Here is a 25,325-nt window from a genome sequence, read left to right on the forward strand (position 1 = left end):
TCCCTTCTAAACTCTTATGTCCAGGGATTTACTCTAAGTTCGAAATTCCTCTATGTCTTCTACCTACATTTTATAATTGAAGCCCAACTTTAAAAGTCATTCAACTGAAAGGATCCCAACCCATTTTTTTAAATGTTCTACTTATCTATGTGAAGTGTATACACCTAAGTAAATAGCAGCCATAATCTATCATCTTGATTCTCTTTCGATTCAGCTAGCAAGAGACACGAAACTAATTTTTAAAGATGTACTGAACTGTCACATCATAATCTTGGCATATCATTAAGGAGGTTATGTGTTGAGATATGTTTACATATCATACTCATCCGACAAGCATTTATTGGACTGTTTAGTATACAGGATACTATAGATGTACTTACATTGGGAAGTGAGAGCTCTTGAAGGCAAAATCTCCACTCCCAAGAAAAGCAGAGACAATGTGGAGAGAGAAGGGTGGGGCTGGGGGAGAGGAAGCATTCTAAGGTGAATTCTATCATTGTGAAGCTAAACACCAAAGAATCCTGTTGTTAAAAGCTTGTCAACATGGTGTGAGTTTGGTTAACAAGCTCTATTTTTCTTCAGGATGGTCAAAGTTGGGCCTGTTCTTAAAGAAGTAATTAAAATTGATCTGGGGAGATTAAAATTCCAAAGAGGACACTGCTTGAGCAAAATCAGAGATTGAGGTGAATGAAATCTGCAAAGCAAGGCGAGAGATGAGAATAATAAGAAGCTAGATCTTTCTAAAATGCAATTATAATGAGAGAAGTAAATTTGTCCATGTATTTTAGACAGTGGAGAAAGGAACTGGAATACTGGGCCAAAATATTTATAGATTCAGTCTAAAGAATAAAGGAAGAAAATCTAAAGAATAAAATGCAGGTTGTGCATAGAGATGACCTAGTTAAATTTGTTTTTTAAACAAGATCACCTTGTCGCCAAGTATAGAATTGAATAAAAGGTAAAGAGAAATTAGTGGCTGGGGCGGTGGGGCTGCTGCAGAAAACAAAGAATGAGGTGACCAGGATGCATAAGAACAAAAACATTCAGGGTAGTATTTAGGATAAAAATCTAAATTCCCTGGTATAGTCTAGATTCTACTCTTCAACCTCTCCCAGGATCTCTAACTCTCAGTAACTTATCTTCCCTGCGTGCTTGTATATGCTGTCCCACAGTTTTCCACCATTGCATTGCACACCTGTGTATATTCTGCTAGACTACTTGAAAACTCCACTGAAATTTCATTTCATCTGGAAAGCCCCCTCTGATTGTCCTACTGCTGCTTCTGGGCTGGGTCTCACTCCTCCCCTGTGTTATTTCCCAGCATGCTGTGCACGCCATTCAAACAAGAACTGTAATCATAGCCAGACACTGTTAAGACCTCTGTGTGTATTAAAATGCATTTCATTTCATAATAACAGTAGGAGGATTATACTTTTGTTAGCACTGTTTTACAGATAAGAAAACTGAAGCATCAAAGTGCAATAGCTTGCCCAACATGACACAGTTCTAAAGCGTAAGACCTGGGATTCAAATCCAGGCAGCCTGGCTGCAGAATCGAAGCTCGTCACCACCCCTGCTGCCTTTATCCCACTACAATGATATAATGTGACACCACCTATCTCTCCCACTAGGCAGGTAACCCTTTGAGCCTATGGACAGGGTGTTTTGTTTTTTTTCTTTTCTTTTCTTTTCTTCTCTGTTCCCAACCATAGCACTCCTGCGTGAACCACATAACAGGCATTCAGTACATTTTTGGTAAGTGACCTAATGGGTCAGATTATAACTGAACCCATAGAGTAAAGAAGTAAATTAGAGTTTCTTTAAAACGCCTTAGTTTCTTTCTGTTTATGTGTTGATCTCTTCATTTTAATTAGTTAAAGAAGCACTCAAAGTTCAAATAAAGAGTGCTCTCTGGGCCCCTAAAGATGACACACATTGTTCACAAAGCACCTATTTCCATTCTGCTGCTTTCTACTCCATCTCCCTACCTGAGTTTGTAATTCGCACTCAGCTAGAATTAGCTTGTGTGTGTGTGTGTGTGTGTGTGTGTGTGTATATATATATATATACACACACACACATATATATGTATATATATACATGTATATATACATTTTTTTTAATACTCTGAAAATTGGACTGATTTAGTTTTAGGTCAGACACTGAAGGTTATACTACATGCAGCTAAAAGAAATAGTCCAGCTTTTGCATAACTTGTCTTATTTTAAAGTGATTTTCTGCAAGTCAACACCCAGTATCCCTAATTCAGGATTTGGATTTGCCCAAGGTCTGCCTTCCTCTGCAGGCATCGGCCTTTGCCCTAACCTAGGCTCATCTTGGATTGTGTCTCCACCCCAGTGTTATAATGACCCCCCAGTGTTTCAGTTGTGCTGCCTCACTCTGTCCAGTTACAAAACATATGTCCCTACTTCAGTCTTTTCTGATCACCAAATTCAAATGTAAATTAACCCACATGTGTCATCTGGTAGGAAGAATAAAATTATTTATAAAGGTTAGGTTTGGGTTTGTTTGTTTGTTTTTCAAAATAACTGATGCAAGCTTTGAAAGTGGATTTCTCTCTACTCATTTTGAAAACTCTAAGTTTTCCAGTGTTCTGGTAATAATGTATTAAGATAAAGGTCACTGTATAGTAGTTTTCTCATCGTTCTTTTATGTGTACCCAGGCAAAATAACACTGGACCTACTTTTGAAAAAATAAGGAGTATAAATAATAAATTACAATAGCATTTCCTACAAAAAAGTTGATTGGAAATGTAGGCCCTGTCAGCTTTGACTCAGTGCTTAACTAACTTATTCTGAGTTTCCCAAAGAGAGAAATAATTTATTATTTTGCTCAGTATTTCTATAACTCTTACTCGGCTAGAAATTGCTTTTTTGTATGTTTTTTTCATACTCTAAAACTTGGACTGATTTAGCTTTCGGTCAGACACTGAAGGTTATATTATATGCAACTAAAGGAGACAGTCCAGTTTTTGCATAGCTTGTCTTATTTTAAAGTGATTTTCTGCAGTCAACACCCAGTATCCCTAACTCAGGAATTGGATTTGCTCAAGATCTGCCTTTCTCTGCAGGCATCAGCCTTTGTCCTTTTCCCACTGTGAACCAGAGACAGTAGATCAAGTTTCTGATTTTTATTTTTAAAAGGTTCAGTGTGATTATTTTCTCATGCTGCACATTTTGTGTATATGTCACTTTTTAAAAAAGTAAACATGTTTTCATGCTGTGGCGACCTGCCTAGATTTTGCCCTGAATTTTGCATTTAATATTGAAATCTTGAGGAAAGAAGCAAAGATGACAGAAAATTAATCAACTGGAGTATTTTGCCAAATCATCACACCCATAAAAATGTCAACGCCAAGGTTTAGAAGTGCCTTGTTCTTTAATGGATACATTCGCAGAAGGCAGGTTTTCCAGCTTTCTCATTAATCTATGCCCCATTATTAAAGTCCAGTACTGTAACATTAAACCCAGAATACTGTTTGAGCAGGAAGGATTTTTGCATTCAGGTTTGGGAAATTTGTTTGCTGTCACTTTTTTTTTTTTTTTTTTTTTAATATGGCAAAAGAATGGAAGGCAACATGTCCTAGGGGCTGATGACCAAATATGCAAAAGTACAGGGAAAACTGCAGGCTGTAAAGATATCTCAATTGAGGGGCTAACAGTTAACACCTTGTGGAAAAACATTTCACTGCACCTACCCATCTACCTGCCATTGCACCAGTTTCTGTGAAAGGCACAGAAACTAAGGTGATGGCACTAGGCCAAGGGCAGAGTTCGTTCTTCCAGAGGTGTGAAGGTTGTATTTATTTTAATAACAAAGAAATGGGTGAATTTTGAGTATATGGGTTGGATTTTTAAATAGTATTTTTTCCAAGAGGGCATTTACAAATTCTCGGTGAATGGTTAATGGAATCACCAAATGGTTAATGTAAGATTCCGTCTAAAGAAAGTCATAGAAAACGTCCTAATTTCATACAATAAAGGAAATTTAGGATCTTTGTTGAGAAGTTGAGAAGAGTAATTCCACAGTTGTTGACTCTGCAAAATACAGTCTCTGTTTTGCAGAGCATGACGTGGTTTTAATATTAAAATGGCCTTTGAGCGAATTCAGGAATGGCTTCTCCTTTCAAGGTGCTATGAAACAAGACAGGTCAAGAAATCTTCATCAGTAACAACTTGCTCACCTGAGGTTCAGTCCCAGCATACAGAGGAGTCTCAAAGTGAATATTCTCAGTGGGGAATTCTCATCTTTGTAAATAACTAAGGAATCATGATTTAATATGTATAATCTAAGATCAATTTCAGAGATTAGATGTCAATTTTATTAAAACTTAAATTTATAAAGTTCCTCGCACCCTTTTTCATTGTTATATTGTGCTCACTTGGCAGTTTTTAATTCTATAAAGCTACACTAAATCTAGGAAACATCAGTTTTTTATAATAATTTGTTTTATTTTCAAAATCTCCAGTAATATTCGGGAATGGTTTTCTTCATTTAACACTTTTTTAAATGAGGGAATAAGAATAAACGGCTTCCTGGTTAACCCTGGAAAAGGTGAAATAGTCTGTGTCCAGTCAGAAAAGTTCTCTAGCTTTAAATTTTAAGAGGACTGATGGTCAGCTAGCCCTTTGTTTAGTTGTATGTAGAAATAGTTTTTCATTCTCACGCACCGATATTTATTGCTGTCCATCATATTGCAAGACGCTGCTGCTAATGGTGGTAACTGTGTGATAAGAATGACTACAAAGATTTGTGACTGGGCTTCTGTGCCCTGAGCTCGTGGGGCAATTGGTGTTTGATTTGCAGCCACATCTGTGATTTGTGGAGCTTGTCACTGTTAGTGACTACCTCAGACTTGAGTTCAGCCACCAGCCACTTCCTGAGTCTCCAATGGTACAAGAAGATGAAATTGAAAAGGTGACCTGGTAGTCTCCCTTTCAAACTTTAACTCCAGTTGTATAATGTGTTGGATATTTTAGAAATTTGCCTATTTTTAATTGTGGCCTTACTCTCCAAAATGCATAATTGATTAATGGTCTGATATTAACAGGTGTGTTTCTTTCTATTTCCTTTACATTATTTCATAAATCAGGTCTACATATTTTGTGTAAATTTTGTAGAATAATCTAGATGATCCAAATTGAAATTGCTCTATATGTGTATTGAAGCATGCACTCGCATGCGTGCATGCGTGTACGGTGCATGTTTGTGTTTGTGTTTGAAATTCGAAGGAGCTGGAATGTTCTTAAAGAAAATCTCACTTTAAAATTATGTGAATCTTGTTCCTACTTCTCCTTAGTCGCCATGACCCCATATTTTTGTTTTATTTTCCTACAGCTTGATTTATACATCAGGCAGTGTTTTATGAAGGCCAGCACAGGAAAAGCTTATTGGTTTATTTTTTAGTTGTACTTTGACAAGTTTTTGAGGAAGAACTTGAAACAAATAACCAAGAGGCAATTTGAAGTGATCAGTAGTTTTGCTTATCCAGGTGATCTTTCAAACAATAGCCATTATTAATAGGGAACCAGCTCATTTTAGAGTCTGTGCTTTGAACTTTTATTATCACTACTGATTAACATCAGTAATTTCAGTCTAACACACCTCCATCGTTGATTTCCTTGCCTCTAGCCTTCGGTATGTAGCACATCACAGTAAAGCCATCTTTGCAAGGATTTAATGACACAATGAAAAGAGTGAATAAAGTACTAAAGTAACAACAAAAATCATTTATCTCCCAAGAAAGTTTTCAGATGATAGTTTGTGGCTGTGAAAAGTTGTCTAAAGGAGATAAAAGTCCATTGAGCACAACTCTTAATTCTTTCCCTATTATGTCATGTGACCATGAACAAAACTCAAATAATTTTAATCTTTCTATCTATAGGATGAGTACTATAATATATCATATATGTCTTGTGAAGAATAAATGGTATTGGGAAATTGAAAATTATAGTATTACATATTAATTTATAACTAAATTCTAACTGCTTAAATTTGTTTGAATTAAATATTACTTGGATAGGATTTTGAAATAACTTTGTTTTAATATTGACCTTAGACGACCAGTGTTACTTCTTGGCATGGAATTGTTTTCTAGTATCTGAGTTTATATAAATTCTTCTATTGATAAAAGACCAGCATTATGGTCTGTTTTTCACAGTCTAGGTCCTACCTTCTTTTAAGAGCTGACCATAGAATTTTAGATCTGGAAAAGAACTTTGAAATTATTTTGTAACTGTAACTCCCTTATTTTACAGATGATAAAACAAGGCCAGCAGAAACGTATTGAAAACACCACAATAACATAGCTCATTATTTGCAAAGGCAATATATTAATACACTGTTCTCCTGTGGTCTTTTTTATACATTTTACTACCTTCAGGTATAACAGGAAAATGCCGCTCATTTGCATCTTTCTTTCCAATAAATATGTTTGCTGCAAAGATTTATGTCAACCGATTGTCTATAGAAATGTGATGTTAGGACCTATTACCATGACAACCCAGAGTTACAAGTACACAAGAACAATAAAATATTGGCATATCTAAAATCAGTCTGACACAGATAGGCTCCTTTTGCAAATTGCAATTTGCAAAGTCTCTGATAAAAAGGAGATCCTCTGTCTAAAAACGAACAATTCTGTAATTAAACCGAAGCATATAGGCCAAAATAAAATAAAAATAGATTAAACACTACCTATTTGTTTTGACATAGACTATTAAGAAGTAACAAAGAAACTAAATTAGCTATTCTTGCCATACATGTGGTGGTTTTCAGGAAGTGAGGACTGTGTTCTTGGTTTTTTCACTCTACAAACTCCCATCTCTCACTGCACAACTGGAACAGACTATGCAAAATGGATGGTGTGTGCAAATGTCTCTAGTTACATGGCATTGGAACAAAGGTATATCCTTAAAATGGCACATGGTCAGTATCACCTAAGGCAAGGAAGTTGGAAAAACTCACATGCCTTGATCTCTCCTTTTTTAATACCAATTAAAATGATTTAAATTTACATTTTTCTAAAGTTTCACAGACTATTCTAATGATCAGCTGTGTCTGGTAAACAATGCCATCATGTAGTCTTTTCCAGACTAACTTCTAGGGAACACTAGTACCCTGTGAGATTCTTAGTAAGGATTTCGATTTTTTTTGGTCATGGTCAAGTAACTTTGACCATGACAAAGTTACTCAATTCCTTTAACATGTCTTGGAAATGGGCAGTGCACACTAGTATACTGACAGTGCTTGAGCATTTTTAAAGTGTTTGTTTGAGAATCGGTATGTATAGTTTAACAGATAAGAGCTTAACAGTGTGGTTGAAAACTGGATTTTAGAGTGGGCTCAATCATTTACCGCCAAGTGACTTAGGCACATATTACCTCTGTCTGTCTTAGTGTACACATCTCTAAAATAGAGATAATAGTAAAAATTTGGCACACAAGAAGGGATTCATAAAAGCTATCTGACATTTTTACTATTATTACTACTAAACTGACTTTAATCCTGTGTTTCACAAATTTATGAAACACTTTTTTTTCTCAGAACATCTATTAACATCTTGAAGTTAATAATAATACAGTGAAATACAGTTTAAAAATATCTGGCTAATGATTCAACATTATCGTTTATTTCGTTGACTCTGTGGGCAGTTAATGATAAAAAAAAATCTGTATGTCTCAGTGTATCTTCTCATTTCTGGTTCTTTTTAAAGTTCCCCAAATTGCAATTAATGTGATTATTTATGGTAATTTATTAATTTTTGTTACATAAAACAGTTTAACTGTAAAGTGACTTATCCAAAATAATAAAGACAATGATGCCAGTTACATATAACCAAAAAGCTAAGACAGGGTTGGGCACATTATAATCCATTAGCCAAATCCAGCTCACCACCTATTTGGTAAATAGAGTTTTATTGGAAACAGTAATGCTTTTCATTTATGTATGTATTGTCTGTTGTGTCTTTTAGGCTACAATGCACAATTGAGTAGTGCCCAACAGATCGTATGTCCCAGATGGATCAAAACTATTTTCTATCTGGCCCTCTATAGCAAAAGTTTGCCAACTTCTGATCTAGGATCAAATTCTTCTTCCCTTTATACTTCCCTCGAATTGTACTGTCAGCAACTCTTTCTAAACTGAATTCTTGCAGGTTACATATTATTTGGGTTCTGATAGATATCGGACCTACTTCACTTGTGGGTGGTCTCAGGGATCTCTTTCCACACATGTAAATTTTAAAAGGCATGTAGACTTGCCTATTTTAAATGTGTTATATACATACTTAACAGTAAATATCTCTTTGCATTCACACTTGTCTGCAAGGAATACAGCTTTGCTTTTTGCATGGATGCATAATAATTTAATAACTTTCCACTTACAGAGAATTCTCAGATATAATAGATAAGCAAAAATAATCAAATTTTCATTATTTTTATATCTTGTGCTTTTTGAGACGCGGCAAGTCAAATATATATTTTAGTTTAAAGTAATGTAATTATTTCCTATTATACTAAGTGAAAAAAACATATATATATATATATATATATATATATATATATATATATATATATATATAGTCTGTGTACTTAGGTATCAGTCCATTTTTACATTTTTCAATCAACTTACATACTCTATAGTTTGATTTTATTGTGCCCCATTTTACTAAATATCTCTCACATGGGGTAGGTCTTGTGGGGGTGCACCAAAATATATGACATAAATCTGACACTCCAGGTGTTCCTAGACTATCAAAAGAAATAATACAAGTACCACTAATAACAGGTGGCTGTGATGACTGCTCTAGGAACTCCTATAAAGAAAGAAGTAATTCAGTCTCAAGGACTGAAGGAAGATATCCTAAGAGTGGAAATTTTAGTGCATTAAAAGTATTTCAAAAAAAAAAATTGGAAAATTTGTGCAAGTAAATGCAAAGCATGTACAGAGAAAAGTGAATTAACCCAAGTGGCCAGAGCACACGGCATGGAGGAAACAAAAAGTGAGTGAGAAGAATGAGAAGGGAGCATGGGGCCAACTCACAACATGAATTGGCTGAGGAGCTTGGGTCACAGCCTGGACTAAGTAGAGAGTTACCCAAGGGCTTGAGTGACACAACCAGATCTAGGCCTCAGGCAGAACAAGTAATTGATGACAATTTCATGAACTATTTTGCACCAGTGTTCCCTTATTGAGTTATTTCGTTCTAAGACATTTTTATTCTCATAAATGAGAGGGAATGGCTTTTGATTCTAACTCTAATACTCTCTCTATTATAGCTGACCAGGTTCCACAAGTTCACTGTGGACATTACGCAGGACAAGTGGTAGAGATGATCTATTTTTCATTCGAGCGTGTACATGTCCTATAGTCTTGAATAAGTGTTCAATTACAACTCAAAAATTTAACGTTAAATCCTGTATATTTCTGATGGAAATGTAGTACATTGCTGACATGAAGAAAATTCTTTCTCTGCTCCATATTTTACAGGGCTCAATTTCTTTCATTTTAAAAACTCCCATGGCCATAGAGAGGCCATATAAAGAGGCACATTCCCAATCATTAAAACAAACAAACCAAAACTGCATTCTGAATGTAGTGCGAATTGACTAGGAATATTTTTGCAAATTTAGGTTGTTGGTTTTTTTTTCTTTCTTTACTTCCTACATCAGTGAAGTACAAATTTAAAATAACAACAACAAAAAACCACAGACCTCGATAATGACTTTTTCAGTCTAAAAATACCATAGTCAATTGTAAAAACTTCCAGTAGTTATCAAATTTAGTCATTTTTTTCTTATAGTGAAGAACAGCTATAGCTCTCTGAAACTTATTTTTACTGCATATTAGTTTTATTTCCCGTTCCTAAATATGACAGGGGAAAAAATAAAATTGTTCAATCTAACCTTAATTTTCCCCCAACATTAAAAGTAAAATCCTGCTAAAATACTGAACCTTTGGCTACTGAGATTTAGAAAGCTTCATTAGGGAGAAAAACGACAATCACAGAGAATTTTACTTTTGTTCATGAGATTCTAGGACATTCACATTGAAGCTAGAAGATACTTAAATAAGACTCCAAAACATGTGAGCTTACATTACCCTGTACAACAAGTCTGTTTTGGGCAAGAATCTGATTAAAGATTGAAGTTTCATCTCTGTAAATAAGGATCTAACCATTATCTGAGTGCAAACATTGTTACGTTTTAGAGATGCTTTTCAAAACTCTAAAAGATATGTTCTTTACAAATCCAATATTTTAAGTCATTCATAATGAAAATGATTATGCTATAATAACATGAATACTTTATGGTAAATGTAGAACGTCCTTGAGAAATACACAACCATTGAAAATGTACAAAGGGAAATAAATAAAGGAATACTGGTCAAGTTGAAAGCTACGATGAAGATGATAGTCATTTAAATGATGTTACATAGTTTACAAGTTCCGTTATATAGTTCACAAGTTTCGCTTAGTCTTATAAGAAATCAAGTGAGAAAATTAGAGCCCTATTAATATTATGTTATTATTACCTCCATCTTGCAAATGAGAAAACCCAGGTTCAAGTGGCCTAAGTAATCCATCCAAGGTAAAACAACAGTTTTTGACAGCATGACTTGAGCTCCAAATGTGCTTACTCCATACAGCCCAATTCCAGTGGGATAGCACTAATAAATTTTATACATAGTTTCAAAATTGTGACTGCTCCTGATGTACCTCGCACAGAAATACACACTAAATTTGAAAGGTTTATCAAGAAATTACTTGTTCAAGGTTTTTAAAATTTAAATATACTTTCATATTATTGCCTACAAGCCATCTCAATATATTTTTATGGAATGAGGTAAGCTATGAATTAAGCATCAAATAATGAAGTATAAAATTCATTAGGAAATTGCTGTTTGGACTTCAAATTTGAAATTAATATATTTTAATATTAGCAGTTATAAAACACTTTATTAATTTTAAGTGCTTCCCCTTTATAACATGTAAAAGAAAGTTACCAACAAATGGAAAATAAAGAAAAGATTTCAACTTTTAGATAATATTTGCTCAGAGAAATACTAAGACAGTGGCAAAGAGAGATTTCTTAAGTAATAGTCTGTTTGGCACTCACAATACAAATGGATTTGGTTGTACCAGGCCTATAACTCCTATATCCTGAGTTCACTGTGCACCATGGAAGGCTAGCAAGCTAAGTAATGGCCCGCTCTCTTTTCTGACATCACTTCCTTTTAATGTTTCCATAGAATAGGACTGCTGTATTTGCCACTTACATAATTCTTTCAGGTTGTAGAATTCTAATGGTGATGTATTCTCCCCCACCCACACATGGCCTTATTTTAATGCTATTATAGGTAACTAGCTTTTTAATTGATACCAACAATCTGTCCTTCTCAGTGTCAATGGAAAAGTTTTGAAATTATACAGTTACTCATCTCTTCCCCATTGCATAAATAGGTGATAAATGAAGTATCTTTAGTATGGAAACACAGGATCTACTGAAAATACTTAGTTCATTGTCAAAGACCTGTCTTGTACGAAAGTCAACTGTCAATCCAGCTTATCAGTGAAGGACTAAAGGCTGCTGCTTTTATAGGCTATTTCACAAGTATAGGTGTGATACTTTATCAAAATCTGTGTCTCGAATCCTCTAGCCTTTGTCTATTCCATTGGGTTCTCCTTCTAAGATCTTAGAGGCAGCAAAAATATTTTCCCCCTTTTGCATTCAAACCGGTATTTCCTTGATAAGTGCACCTTGCCTACTTAAAAAATATATCTGTGATTGCAACTAAAGAAAAATACTTTTACTTACATTCTACTTATCCTTTTCTTTTCTGCATGCTATTCTTCATAATTCAGAAAAAGCTACTTTTTTTTTGTCGTGAAACTCTTGAAAACATTCAGAAAATAATATTAGTTCACTAGACCATCAGTTTATGAGAATAAATGGTATGTAATTGTAGAGGTAGAGTTACCTGTCCATAAAACATAAGCCAGAGTATATTAAAGTAATTTTTTCAGGTAAAATATGTTTAGGGAAAAAGTAAGCCATTCATATAATGTCACGTGTTGCAAATATAAGATGAATTTTGAAGAATGAGTTAACTTTTTTGTACTTGGTAATTAACAATTTTATATCGGGCATTTCATCAATTGTTTTGCAATATTCTTGAGTTTTACATTAGCTTGGAGTAAATGCAAATAAAAATAAACTCCAGTAATTCTGTATTCCATTTTTAAAATGTACCATCAGTTATTCTTATAAAAAATTATTTGTTTTAAAAAATTAAAATATATTTATAGATCTAGATTCTCACTATTGTGTTTTAGACTGTCATTTATTAAAGACAAGCCAGATCTGTAGTTCATCTTGGTTCACTTTGTATACATTATCATGTATATAATGTACATTTCATAAATATACTAGATAAATAATTTTTTAAAATTATATTTTATTTCTGAATTTAGTTTATTAACTAGTTTATCATAAATGTATGGCCAAAGCTATGTGCACTTCTTCAGTCACTTGACTGAAATGTGTTTTTAATAAACATGAAGTGTTCTTTGACAGACACCTAGAAATAATATTCTAGAATGTATTATCAAAATATCAACTTCCCAGAAAAAGCCAGAACAGCTACTATTTAACGTGTTACTCAAATAATACATCATACACATTTGCTACAAAAAATATTTATGCATCTGATTTTTTTATTTGCTTCAGCGGTATTAAAATTCTTTAAGACGTTCCAGCTCTATGTTCATAACTTTGTAAGACTTACTATCTCAGTATTTCAAATATATTCCAATCAATAGGGCAGAACACTGAAGAGGTCATCATAATCCCATTCAACAGGGGACACTGAGGAGCATTTTAATCAGTGATGCAGTGGGTTTTCTTTTTTTCGGATGGTTGTGAATTTTGGTTAAAACCCATCAGATTCATTGATTATTAGGTGACACCTACTGCACGCAAATTACTGGCTACAGGAGTGACAGTGGATGTTAAGTATTCTTGTATTCTGTAATTTAATGTATATTTTAATGAAGTGAACAGTGAGATTCCCGACAGGCATCAGCAACTTTGAAATAGTGTCTTCCAAACTTCTCATACAGTTTGAAAGTAATGAGATTTGTTTCATAAAGTGATGAAATTTATGCCATAAATTATCCCTAAAAGAAGAGTGCTTCTTAACACAGTGTATTTTCCTTGGTAGAGATCAGATTTTAAATAGTTGTTTAATGGGAAATTTTTGAAAAAGTAACCTGAGCACTCATATATTTAAAAATTTCTACCAATTATCAAAGGTAGAGACTGCATAGTTTCCAAAGTCTAATGTAACTTGGTCAGAAGGAAAGTCATTGATAGTATGCTAAAACTTGGCATTTAGAATACTCGTATATCCTGTCCATTTAGTTATCTATTCCTTAGACCTCCAGCAATATTTACAGAGGGCTTTCTAGAAATCAAATTTTGTTTCTCAGAATATTCAGAATGTGTTTTGTTGGACTTTGTACTCTAACCCATCCTTTAAGAAAATGGACATGTTTAAGGTCTTTTTCCTAAAAAACACTGCATCATATACTAAAATAATTTTGTTTAATAAGCAGCCATTGAACTTGATATACATTATAAAATGAGACTAGCTTTTCTCAGACTCTTGAGCAATTTCTCTGCATGTGTACTTGTCCTAAATTTAGTTATCATAGTATTTTCTAGTGCAATAAAAGTCTGCAATCATCTGCTAGATAGTGTAGTCAATGGAGTGCTTGAAGATTGACTTACATTGGGATCCACCTGATAGATATTATGAATTTCAAATTACCTTTAGAGAGTGAGTTTATGTTCATTGCCATAATATTGAAACTCAAATAGTTGTTTCATGACTCATAGTCCGAAACTTTTCCCCCTAAAGCGCCCTTGAACATGGATGAAGCTTCTCAGATGTATGGCTTAATAAATAAAAAAAACCATAAATTTTGCATAAGTGATTATGCATATGTTAAATATTTATTGATTATTATGTGATAAGTTGTCTTCTTGGTACTCAGAATATGGCAATGAACAGTATACTATATAAGAAGCTTATAATCTACGGGGAAGGCAGATAAGAATCAATCGATCAATAACTATGAACAAATTCATAAGATAATTTCATGAACTGATTAGAGGTCGGCGTGAACAACATTATGGAGAGAGATGATGGAGGGATAGTCTGGGGAGACCTACCTGCAGAGAGGGAATTTGAATTGACATCTAAATGATGAACCTTCAGGAAATTAAAATGGGTCTGTTGCTTTTCTTTTTCTGAGTGATTTCCAATGGTCATTTTAACCATTCACAATTGTTCTTAATTTAGAGGCTTCTAATCATTTGTTTTCAATGTGTTTCTGACATGATTAATTCTATTCGTTCACAAAATCCCGCCCCCCCACCCAACCAAGTCCGATAAAACTTTATTGCGACCACCTCTGCCATCAGATTACACTTTGGACCAGAGAAATAACTTAAATATTCTTTTAAATGTAGTCTTGTGCTCCCAATTTTATACTTTAATTTTTTTTCAGAAAACTCATTAAGAATGCAAGTAAATATAATGATGATGTAATATTTCTTACATATTTTATGTGCTTCACAATAACTCTATGAAGCTGGTAATATTGTTATTCTCATTTTATAGATTAAGAAACTAAGGCACAGACAGTTATGTAATTTCCCCGAGATTCCCAGCCATTAAGCAAAGCATCTAAGACTAGAACTCAAGAACCATGGCTACAGAGAGCTTGCTGTTAGCCATAATACCACAACCACCCAAGCAAAGCCAGCTATGTGAGATTATTTTTTTCTATTTTTCCTAATTGAGAGTGTCTCAACTTGTATGAATATTGTTATACTATACTTCATTGAATTAAAACAGAGAGCTGAACACTGCTATGTCCCTTGTCACTTTGACGTTTAACTTCATATAACAAATCTTATGGACTGTGACCATTTCCTGCTGGGCACTCTGTGAACAATGCCAGTAACAGTCACCACATAAATAATGATGCCATGAGGTATGGTTGCATGAACCAAACACTCAGGTTTTCCTCAGGTATAGATAAGTATGTGTTCAGGTTTTCCTCAGGTATAGATAAGTAAGTAAATATTCAGAATACAAAATAAATGTGCATTGTCTATAAATATTTGGAAAATTCTATGTAACAGTCTGTAATAACATGTTCTAATAATCCTGCATTAACTCTTAGCTTCCAAATTCTTACAAAGAACATATTTGACAATTGTTTAGAAGTTATTCAATTATTCCAGTAATTAAGTTACTAGTTCTCAGTGTAATTTTTTCATTAAAAAAAAGTCATGGAGAATTCTATTGTTTCTAGGATTCTAGTACCTCTCCTCCAATTCTCCAAGAATGCTCAGAAATCACAGACAGAGACATTGGGATTTGAACTTCATGGTCTTTAGAAGATAACTATTTTGAAAATGATGGTGTATTGCCATGTTTTCATTCTGATACCAAGGAAGAAAATTTGGATTCTAGTCACCTAAAGCAATATTTAAGGAAAAAAAAAAAAAAAAAAAAATATATATATATATATATATATATATGTATATATATATATATATATATATATAAAATGTTTCCCCAAAAATAAGACTAGGTCTTATATTAAGGTGTGCTCCAAAAGACACATTAGGGCTTATGTTCAGGGGATGTCAACCTGAAAAATCATGCTAAGGCTTATTTTCTAGTTAGGTCTTATTTTTGGGGAAACATGGTGTATGTATGTATATATATATATATATATATATATATATATAGAGAGAGAGAGAGAGAGAGAGAGAGAGAGAGAGAGGTATATATAATAGATATAATAAATGTAACATATATAATTATATATATTATATATATACATATATATATATATATATATATATATATATATATATATATAATATCTATCTATCTATCTATCTATCTATCTATCTATCTATATATATATATATATCAGGAAACCCCTTTGAAATTTGGGTGCAACTGGGGCATTTGGATTTGCCATGCAAATGTATTCAGTGATAGCAGGAACTACAGATAAAATACACATTTTCTGTTTAAACAAGATCCCACATTAGATATTCAAAACACTAAGCCTGAGGTGTAGACTCACAACATATACTCAGATCATCTAACACACACATCAACAAATAAATTTGGTCTTTAACCCTAATTTCAATTAAAATTTATGTAAAGGTACATATAGTGAATGTTACTTCATTTTCCAAAGCTTTCATAGAAATAAAATGTTCTGTGACATTTCTTAGAAAAAGATTTTCCTGGTATAAAATTGTAGGGTGGTGTCATTTAATCATCTTACTTACCAAATCTCTAACTGACTAAAGCCTTGTACTAGAAATAATTTCTCACATGTTCCTTTAAAAAGGCTAGTAAGGATATATATATATATATATAAAAAAAAAAAATATATATATATATATATATATATATATATATATATATATATTTTTTTTTTTTTTTTTTTTTTTCCCCCAAGTACTTGTTTCCGTGTCCTCTGCACCTCTAAGGATAGCTTTATTGTTTAATCTTTGGTTTTACGGGTACATTTTCAGATTTAATCTATAGTTTTCATATTGAAGAGCCTGATAAAAGGGAATTTGTAACCAGCCCAGCGCATGAGATGTAAAGATTTATTCAAAGCACCAAACCTTTCAGAGTTTTACGCTGTAAAGTAGGAAGGATTTTTAAAGTCTGAACTTAATGTCAAAGTAGCACACTGCTCACTCCTAAGAACATCTTGCTGTCTAAGCAACGTCTTTTCAGAAGAGCAGGGGAAAGCAGGGGCAGTGGAGGAAGTGAAGCTGTGCAAGAAAACAATGGTGTCGGAACCGGTGAGCTTATGAAAGGAAAGAGGCGTGGCAAGAGGGCTGAAGGGACTTGAGCGGGAGGTCAATGGGTGCAATTTGATGGGCAGTTTAGAGGGGGAAGAGAGGTGCATATGGAGCAAATGAGAAGAAATGGACTGAAACAGTGACGTTATTTGGGGAAAAAATGAAAATAAAAGAAGAAATAACATGTTTCAGACAAGAGATTCTGGAACAGGAAGTGACAGAGCACACGAATAAAATCAGGTTCAGGAAGGATTTGAAGCTGCTAATGGCTGGGGTGACATTTTTATTTTTCTAATTTATGTTTCTCATTATTCAAAATCCTTCAAAAATCAGGCACCCTTTTATCAGGAAGCCTTGTAGCCTAAGCTGTTACCCAGAGTATTTCTCAGGATTCTAGTGCATGCACATCCAGCCTTCTCTGACTTCAGACAAATGCCCTGGGGTCTCTACTGGGCCCCTATCCATTAGTGCTTCTCCCACATACCAGTGAATGTAGCTCCCAGGCTCCAAGGCTTGAACATGAGCCTTGTGGCAACCTGACTTCAGCCTACTCCAATTTTCTATTCACAGAAGGTTAACAAGCTCTGCAGCTCCATAATAATCTTTGTATGCATAATTATCCTAGTTACTGTAATTGTCTTTCTTAGCAAGAAGTATCTATCCTCTATAAATCAATTATAGGTAATCCCCGTATAACATGGTTGTTAGGTTCCTAAAAATGCCATGTTATGTGAATCTGTGTTATACGAAACAAAGAACTAATACCAAAAAGGAGGTTGGGTTCGAAAAATTTTTAAAAAGATAGTATTATATTTTTATAATTAAGAGAAATATCTTTATTAAAGCAATTTTCACCAAAATATAACATATTAATATGTAACTAATATTTTCTTCATCACTACTAAGCACCATTAATCAAGGGCGTTTTTTGTGTGTGTGTTTTTTTTTTGACAAAATATCTTTTTTTCTTTTTTATGTTTTCTAGTTCTATAATTTAAAAAAATTTTTTTTATTAGTTTCATGTATACAAAACACCGTAATAGTTAGTCATTTGTCATTTATACCCCTCACAAAGTGATAAGCCCCCTCCCCCAATCCACTACCCTTCTCACATCGCACACAGCCATTACATTTCCACTGTCTCTATTCCTAATGCTGTACTCTGCTACAGATATATATATATATATATATATATATATATATATATATATATATATATATATATATATATCTGTAGTTGACATTCATTATTGTTCAGCTTCAGCTTCAGGTGTACAGATTGGTGATCAGGCATCTACAGCATCCCTGAGGTGGTCTCCCTAATAAGACAAGTGTCCATCAGATACCCTACAAACTCTTTACAACATTATTGATTATATTCCCCAAATTGACTTTCATATCCCCGTGGCAATCTTGTGGCTTGACAAGGTATCTTCATCCTCTGAACTTAATACTCCGCAAAGAAAATGGATTTAAAATTCTAATACATTTTAAAATTCTGCAGTTAAATCTTGTACGACATCCACGCTCGAATGAAAAATTTCAAATGAGATATCTTTTGCTCTTAAAAGCTCTTATTACGCTCCCTGTTGTTTGGGGATTTCTCTAATTCTCAAACTGTGTTAAAGTGAAACCGTGTTTTAGGATGCTGTGTTGTAGGAGGGTTTTCCCCAATTCTTGAACAATGTTAGAGGGAAGCCATGTTATAGAAGTTCCGTGTTATACAGGGGTTACCCGTATAACACAGAACTTCTATAACATGTTGCTAATGGTTGTTACTGGGGACCTGGAATGCATGTAGAAATGTACAAAGCTTTGAAAGTGAACTACTTAGATGGGAGTGCACAGAATACGATTCTTGCTGTCACGTGGCAATAGTGGTTTGGCTGCCAAGAGCCAAGTCCTGCCTCTGTCCCTTTCTGCCTATAGCACCTGGGAAAGCTGCTGAACCTCTCTCAGCCGATTTCCTCATCTGTGAGATGGAGATAATAACCAATCTTTCTGCACAAGGTTTCTATGAGAAATAAGTAAGTTGACATAAGTAAATTGCTTAGCATGATAACCCAGTAGTTAATGACGTTAAAAAACATTTGAATTAGAATGGCATTCTTCATCAGTCTGTGTTGGGAATCTAATAGTCCAAAACTATGGTCTTTCTTGAAGACCATAGTTATATTGAGTTAAACATTTTACATTGGAAAATTTAGGAGGGCTTTGGGATTTTTAATGCCAGAGTCAGTTCACTAGAGTTGCAACAGATTAGTCCCTCCTTCAGCAAGAAAGAAACCAGCGAGAACAAAAAATCATAACTGTGGAAGAGCAGAATGTGGAAGCAGTGATACTCATGGCTCTCTTTTTCTCTCAAATTAGCAATAAATGTAGGTCAAGTTCTTACTGTACTGTAGAAGGTTGTGCAAAACTACCTTGCAGTTAACCAAGGACGGGGATACCTTCTGACAAGTTTGCTTGGGAATTTAAGATACAATAAGGGAGCAATATGGCAGCAAGAATTTCCATTGCTTACACTGCTTCCTTGTGAAACATTTCCTCCATCAAATAATCTGCCATAGTATCAAGTCTTTTCCTTTATTTACTGAAATTATTCAGTAGAGGATTGTCAAGAAAATCCCAGTGCTTGGGAGGATACAATAGATTCTTCTGAAATGCTTAACACAACTCCCCACATGGGCCAAGAGCTTACCTGTACCCTTCAACAAACTACTTGACCATGCTAAGAAATAGCAATACTCTTCCCACAGATTCTATGTCTAATTCTCCTGTTCCTGTGAAACTTAAAAGTAAAATACTTATTTGAAAGCTAGGTTACCATTCTTCAAGCAGAAAGCAAAGATAAAATTAATTTAAAGAGAATTAGTTGAAAGGTTTCTACCCCCACAGACTACCTGAATCCAGGAGCATTGATGTTACCCAAATTGTCAGGTGTAAGAAGAAACAAGAGCAGACAGGAATTATAGACAGTAGCCCCTGAGACAAAGGTAGAGGGTTTTAATGAACATAATCTGGAAGTGGAGAGCTGTGGCATAGGTTGGAGGCAGAATTTTCTAGGAACAAATGGCTTTATTTGAGAAGTAGAGACCTGCATAACTTCTGAGATCCCCAAGTTGTCATTCCAGAATTCTAAACCTCTGTTTCATGAAAAAGGAGCGCTAGAACTTGTAAAGAATGAGAAAGTCACAGAGTGGCCACTACTTTAGATTATTTGTGGTGCAGGCAGTTTCTAGAAAGGAAACAGAAAATTCCAAACTCAATCTTGGTCGGTAAGTACTCTGAAGACAAAAACTGTTTCCTGACCTTTTACATTTTTTTCCTCTAAATTAACTACTTTTCAGTTCTATTTTTAGAGTCCTTGCCTCCTAAATAGTGGCTTTTTAAGTCAAACGATTTTAGTTCATTCATAAAAGCAAGCAGGCAAGATGCAAGGTGTTCCCTCAATTTTCTGAGAGGCTACAGTACCTAGATGTTTGGATCCCAAATACAATCTCCTCTAAAATTCTCATTGGAAAAACAATGTCATTTAGAGTCCAGATTAGCTTGAAAAGAAGAGTTCATACAAAGGGTTAAGATGTTCCTTTACCATTTTCCCAGTAAATGTTCATTTACCATTTACCCAGTAATTTTCTTAGGAAGAAAAATTATAAATGGCAAAAACTTATTTCACACTTTCCAGTACCATTCCTCTTTTCCAGAGGAAGACAGAGTAGTCAGCACATCTGGAAACCAAACCAGGAGGTGACACAGTAGTTGTCCAAACATGTCTTTGGAAAGTAGGAAACTAGCCAGGAAAAGTCACACATGAGCCCCCAGTGACTCATGGCAACTTGATCTGCATGTGGCAACTCACCTTGGCTTGGATATCCAGGTGGCCTTCAACTGGGGAAGAATGATTATATACATGGTGAATGGAGTTAATACTGTAAAGCCAATATAAACACTACTGTTTTGTCTTCTGACAGCCTATGAATGTGCAAGCATTAAGTTCTAGGAGAAAAGGGGCTAATTTTAGATTTGTTCCTAGCCCTCTCCATGTGAATGGTGTCGCTGTGAGCCCAGCAATGAAGTTCACTGTGTTGTAGCAGACTGCGCAGTTCCTGAGTGTGTCAACCCAGTCTATGAACCAGAACAATGTTGTCCTGTCTGCAAAAATGGTAAGACTGTACTGCATTAGCTTTCACAGAGGGGTCAGTGCAAAATAAAAAATATTTCACCACCGCACACCATTCAATGCAAGAGCCCTCTAAGATCTGCCTGTGGTTTTTCAGGATGGGCATGGCCAATTTATGTTTATCACCCCCATAAAGTGAAAATAAACCAGCAATGGGTGAATCGTGCAGCTTTCTATCTGGGGAAAGAAAGCTTTTATAAGCTGACTTGGTTGCGATGCCTCGTATTTATTGTTGACTTATAAGGAGGATATTGGAAAGAACACAGTACCAGCTTTTCTTAGTGACTGAATTTCTGTCTCGTGGAGGCAATCCAGCAGTTTACCCCATTTCCTAGTGCATAACCAAAAAGAGCGAGTAGGATAAAGGCCAGGTATTTTGCTTTGGGCATAGATATGCAAGACGTTAGGTTTAAAGTGAAGGTATCAAAGAAATTCAATTATTAATACACTTAAGTTGAAGTAAGAAAAGACTAGAAAGTTTAGGGTTTTTATTCTAAGTTTTTATCACAATGGAATCTTTCTCTCATAGTAATTGGTGTAGAGGGGAATTCAGTTTATAAGATTTTGGGTTCCTTTTTGGCCCTCATGGAATGGAGAGGTTGAAATGACAATATTATGCTAATCATCCAAAATCAAAGTGATGCTGCAGAGACGATAATGTAATGCCATAAAGCCAGAACAGCATATCAGCAAAGCCAATATCATACCCTTCCTACTGGTCGTATACTAACAAGAAATAAAATTTCTCTAGGAAACACTCCACAAATGCCCCCTCTTTGCATCAAAATCTGCTTGAAAAAGTGGATCTAGCTCTTAATTAAGCTGAAGTCACTCTAATGCTGAGTCCCTATGCCCTTTCTTGAATTAACAGTCCCCATCTTCCTCTATTACAGTTTTTTTGTCCTGAATGTGGCATTATGTTAGTTCACCTCCTAATCTTTTACTTTGCAGCATTATAATTAGTAAAGAGAGGTGTCAGATTATTTACTTACAAAAAAACACAAAAGAAGCTCTGGTTGTTTTTAAAATAATGTTTTATTCTAGTATCTTCCCAAAGGACTTATGAAGAATCCTATGACATTTTTCCAGGCACAGTTTTCACTATTTCTGATCATAAAAATCCACTGAGTTGAAAATATTAAGCGGTTCACCTGGCTTCTCCTTTGCTTCTTATCCCTCTGACCCAACTAACCTGTGTCGTAGTGAACAACTCTCCGACTTAGAATGTGAAAACAAATATCTTCCTGAAGTTCTAACTTATCTAATATATGCAAAGATATCAAATTTAAGACTTTCTATTTTAAAAGGATTTTGAAGAAACTGGAGAAGATATAGGGAGGACAATAAGATGATTTAATGGTTGAAAAATAGGCCCTATGAGGACAGACTGAAGGAGTTAGCATAATTTGTCCTGGAGAAGAGGAGGCTCAAGGGAAACCTAACTGTCATAAAGTATATGAATGGTTAGTCTAAAGTGGAAGGGGACCTGTTATTTCTCATTTTCTCCAAGGACAGAAGGAAGGAAAAAATCAGCTACCTAATCAATCTTTCAAAATAGGATTGACAACGTCTTTGACAGAAGACTTTTTCTTTTTCTGGAAGCAACTGTCTAAATAGGTCCTTGAGGATCCCCTTTTCCCTAAGTGGCCCTGGTTGGCTTTGTTTCACATTTAGGGGAAACAAAACTATGCTTACAAACTCTTGTCTGGACATAGAACAGTCATAGAATTAAAGAATTCTAGGCCATATATTTAAAATACAGGTTTTACACATACATCTGCCACATCATCCTGGCTACCCCACTCCAAAGCCTATAATATATCCAGAGCTAATTCCTATGTCATGTGTTAAATCAGCCACTACAAGCTAGTCATGCTTAATTTGCTGTCACCCAAGAGTATCCTATTTCTCTCTATCACGTGCCAGAGTAGGAATTTGTCTTGAAATGAAACCTTCTTTGTACAAAAACGTATAATGAATAGACTTTAATTTTTCAATTAAGTAGTAATCCATTTGTTTTCCTGAAGAGCATATGATGATAGAACAAGATATATTAGTAAAGCTTTCCAAATTTTTGTTCACAAAGCATTACAAAATGACCAAATGACCATTTTTGTTTCCTTACGCCATTTCCAACCAAACTTTATTTTCTTTTTTAAATCAGGAAATTAACCTGAATTAATTTCAGGTTAATTAAAATTAGTAGGAAGACTAACTCTGATTGTGCTATAACATTATAACATATCATCTTTTTTTTTTCATTATCAAATGCCAGTGATTAGTCACTTGTACATAAAAGTAAAATATAATCAGGTTCAAAGATGATCATCTTAAGGACCCCTGGAGAATCCTTATGACCACCAGTATTATTAATATTTTTATTGAGACAATAGACTGAGCCCAAGTCATGCTTGCCCTCATTGGAAGCCTAACCCAGGAAACAGAAACAAATGACCCATGTGTAGAAATGCTGGGGAAAAATAGATGTTTATTACAACAAAATATAACTAGAACAATTTCTTAAATTCCCAACAAATGATAAGTCTATCTCATTCTATATGACAAGATTAATTTGCCCATTATAGTATAAACTAATTTTTTAAAGTATGCTACTATTTTCTTATATTACAAAAGAGAGAAAGCAAAGGGGGGGGGGGAAATTTACTGTATGGATTCAAGGTCAAGGCAATAGATTTTAATCTGTAAACAGTCCTATAACATTTTCTACATTTTCTTAAATCTTCATAAATATTGAAGTTTCCAGTTTGCATAAATGTTGATTATCTTGGCTGCCAAATACTTTCTTTTTGCATACTAAGATTGATTGTTCTGCCTTCTTGAATTATAATTTGCCAAGAGCAAGAGGCACTAATGATATAAAATAAAAGTTTAAAGCGATAGAATCTACCACATCTAAACTTAAAACTCAATATTCAGCTAATATCAAAACCTTTGTTATTAGATTATTTAAGAGAAAACAAAACAAGGAAATGCCTGGCACATGTAGTATTCCAGAAAACAGTAGTTTACCGATGAAAATGTAGGAATTATCTTTAGATATATGTATTTAAAAAAAATATTTAGTGCAAGGTCATCTATTCCTTAGATAAACAATGATAGCCTGTCTTTATTTTCCTTAATATAAATTTTCAAAATAAATTTAAAGACACATACTTCTAAGTTTTATCACTAGAGGAAAAAACTTAGAAGTATATATATATATAGAAAAGATTTCCAGTAGTTATCAATGAATATAGCCAAGTCATAAAGTATATTCCATTAAATTAAAGTTAGTTTAGCACCAAGAAAAGACTCAATCTAGTCTGAATAAAATAGAAACATTAAGGAAAGATGTGAATGCCTGGGTAAACACAAAACAGGAGAAGAAAGAGGACAGTTATTTTGGGGGTGGGAGTTGAGGGTGGAGGATTGAGGGGATTCACATAGGAATTTATTGTTTTTAAAAAATGTTATTAAGCATTTGCTTCCCCCTCCTCTATACATCTGCAAGACCTAACAATCCAAATGCCTCCTGAAAGATACGGCATTTCCAGACTGATTTTCTTTTACCAAGGTAGTATTACTTTGGCCTATCTTTTGGCCCCAATCCTTTTCATGTGAATTAATGAATACTCTTTATGGGGTTTTTTGTTTGTTTTTATAATATGAAAAAATAGTGTAGTACAGCATCTTCTTAAAGAAAACATTCTACATGGGAGTGTCATATAAATATCTCAAATATTTAGAAACTGATAATACATTTGACTAGTGAAATATATATCATTATGGCATCCAGATGACAGCATTTTTTCATTTCATCAGCCAGTATGTCAGTGAGTTCTGTATTTTCACTAGGATATATAGTCAATCATTACTCATGGCTCTGAAGGAAAAGTCACTTCATGAAAAATTGACAGGAAACACCCACAATATCCTCCATACATGCTCAGTGAGGGGTTTTCATATCTTTTCTAACTAAATTAAAGTTGTCATAAGCCCTGTTCAAATATGGAATTTTCCATGTCACCTACTCTCTTCTAGTTAGTAGTGAAACAAATATGGCAAGAAACAGACAAGCCAAAAGGGCAAATGGAAAGAAGACAATATAGGGTACGGGCAGTGCACACATAAGAAAAGAAGGGGACTTTAGAGGCATCTAATTCCTTCTAAAGGTACGTTGGGAGAAAATGTTTGACACTCATAGTTG

At 34.3% G+C, this 25,325-nt stretch overlaps 1 protein-coding gene across 2 annotated transcripts in view; it reads left to right on the forward strand.

The window, feature by feature from the left end:
- Positions 1–25,325, forward strand: part of VWC2L (von Willebrand factor C domain containing 2 like) — a 156,996-nt gene that overhangs the window by 5,718 nt on the left and 125,953 nt on the right. The window contains exon 3 of one of the 2 annotated variants that reach the window (XM_019727030.3): positions 20,972–21,101. The exons of the other annotated variant lie outside the window; for it this stretch is intronic. Within the exon in view, the coding sequence (XP_019582589.1) occupies positions 20,972–21,101 (130 nt within the window). The remainder of the gene's footprint in view (positions 1–20,971; positions 21,102–25,325) is intronic. 2 annotated transcript variants of the gene reach the window in all.

This window comes from Rhinolophus sinicus, chromosome 17 (genome assembly GCF_057876585.1).
Source record: "Rhinolophus sinicus isolate RSI-liver-muscle chromosome 17, RSI-T2T, whole genome shotgun sequence".
NCBI lineage: Eukaryota > Metazoa > Chordata > Mammalia > Chiroptera > Rhinolophidae > Rhinolophus > Rhinolophus sinicus.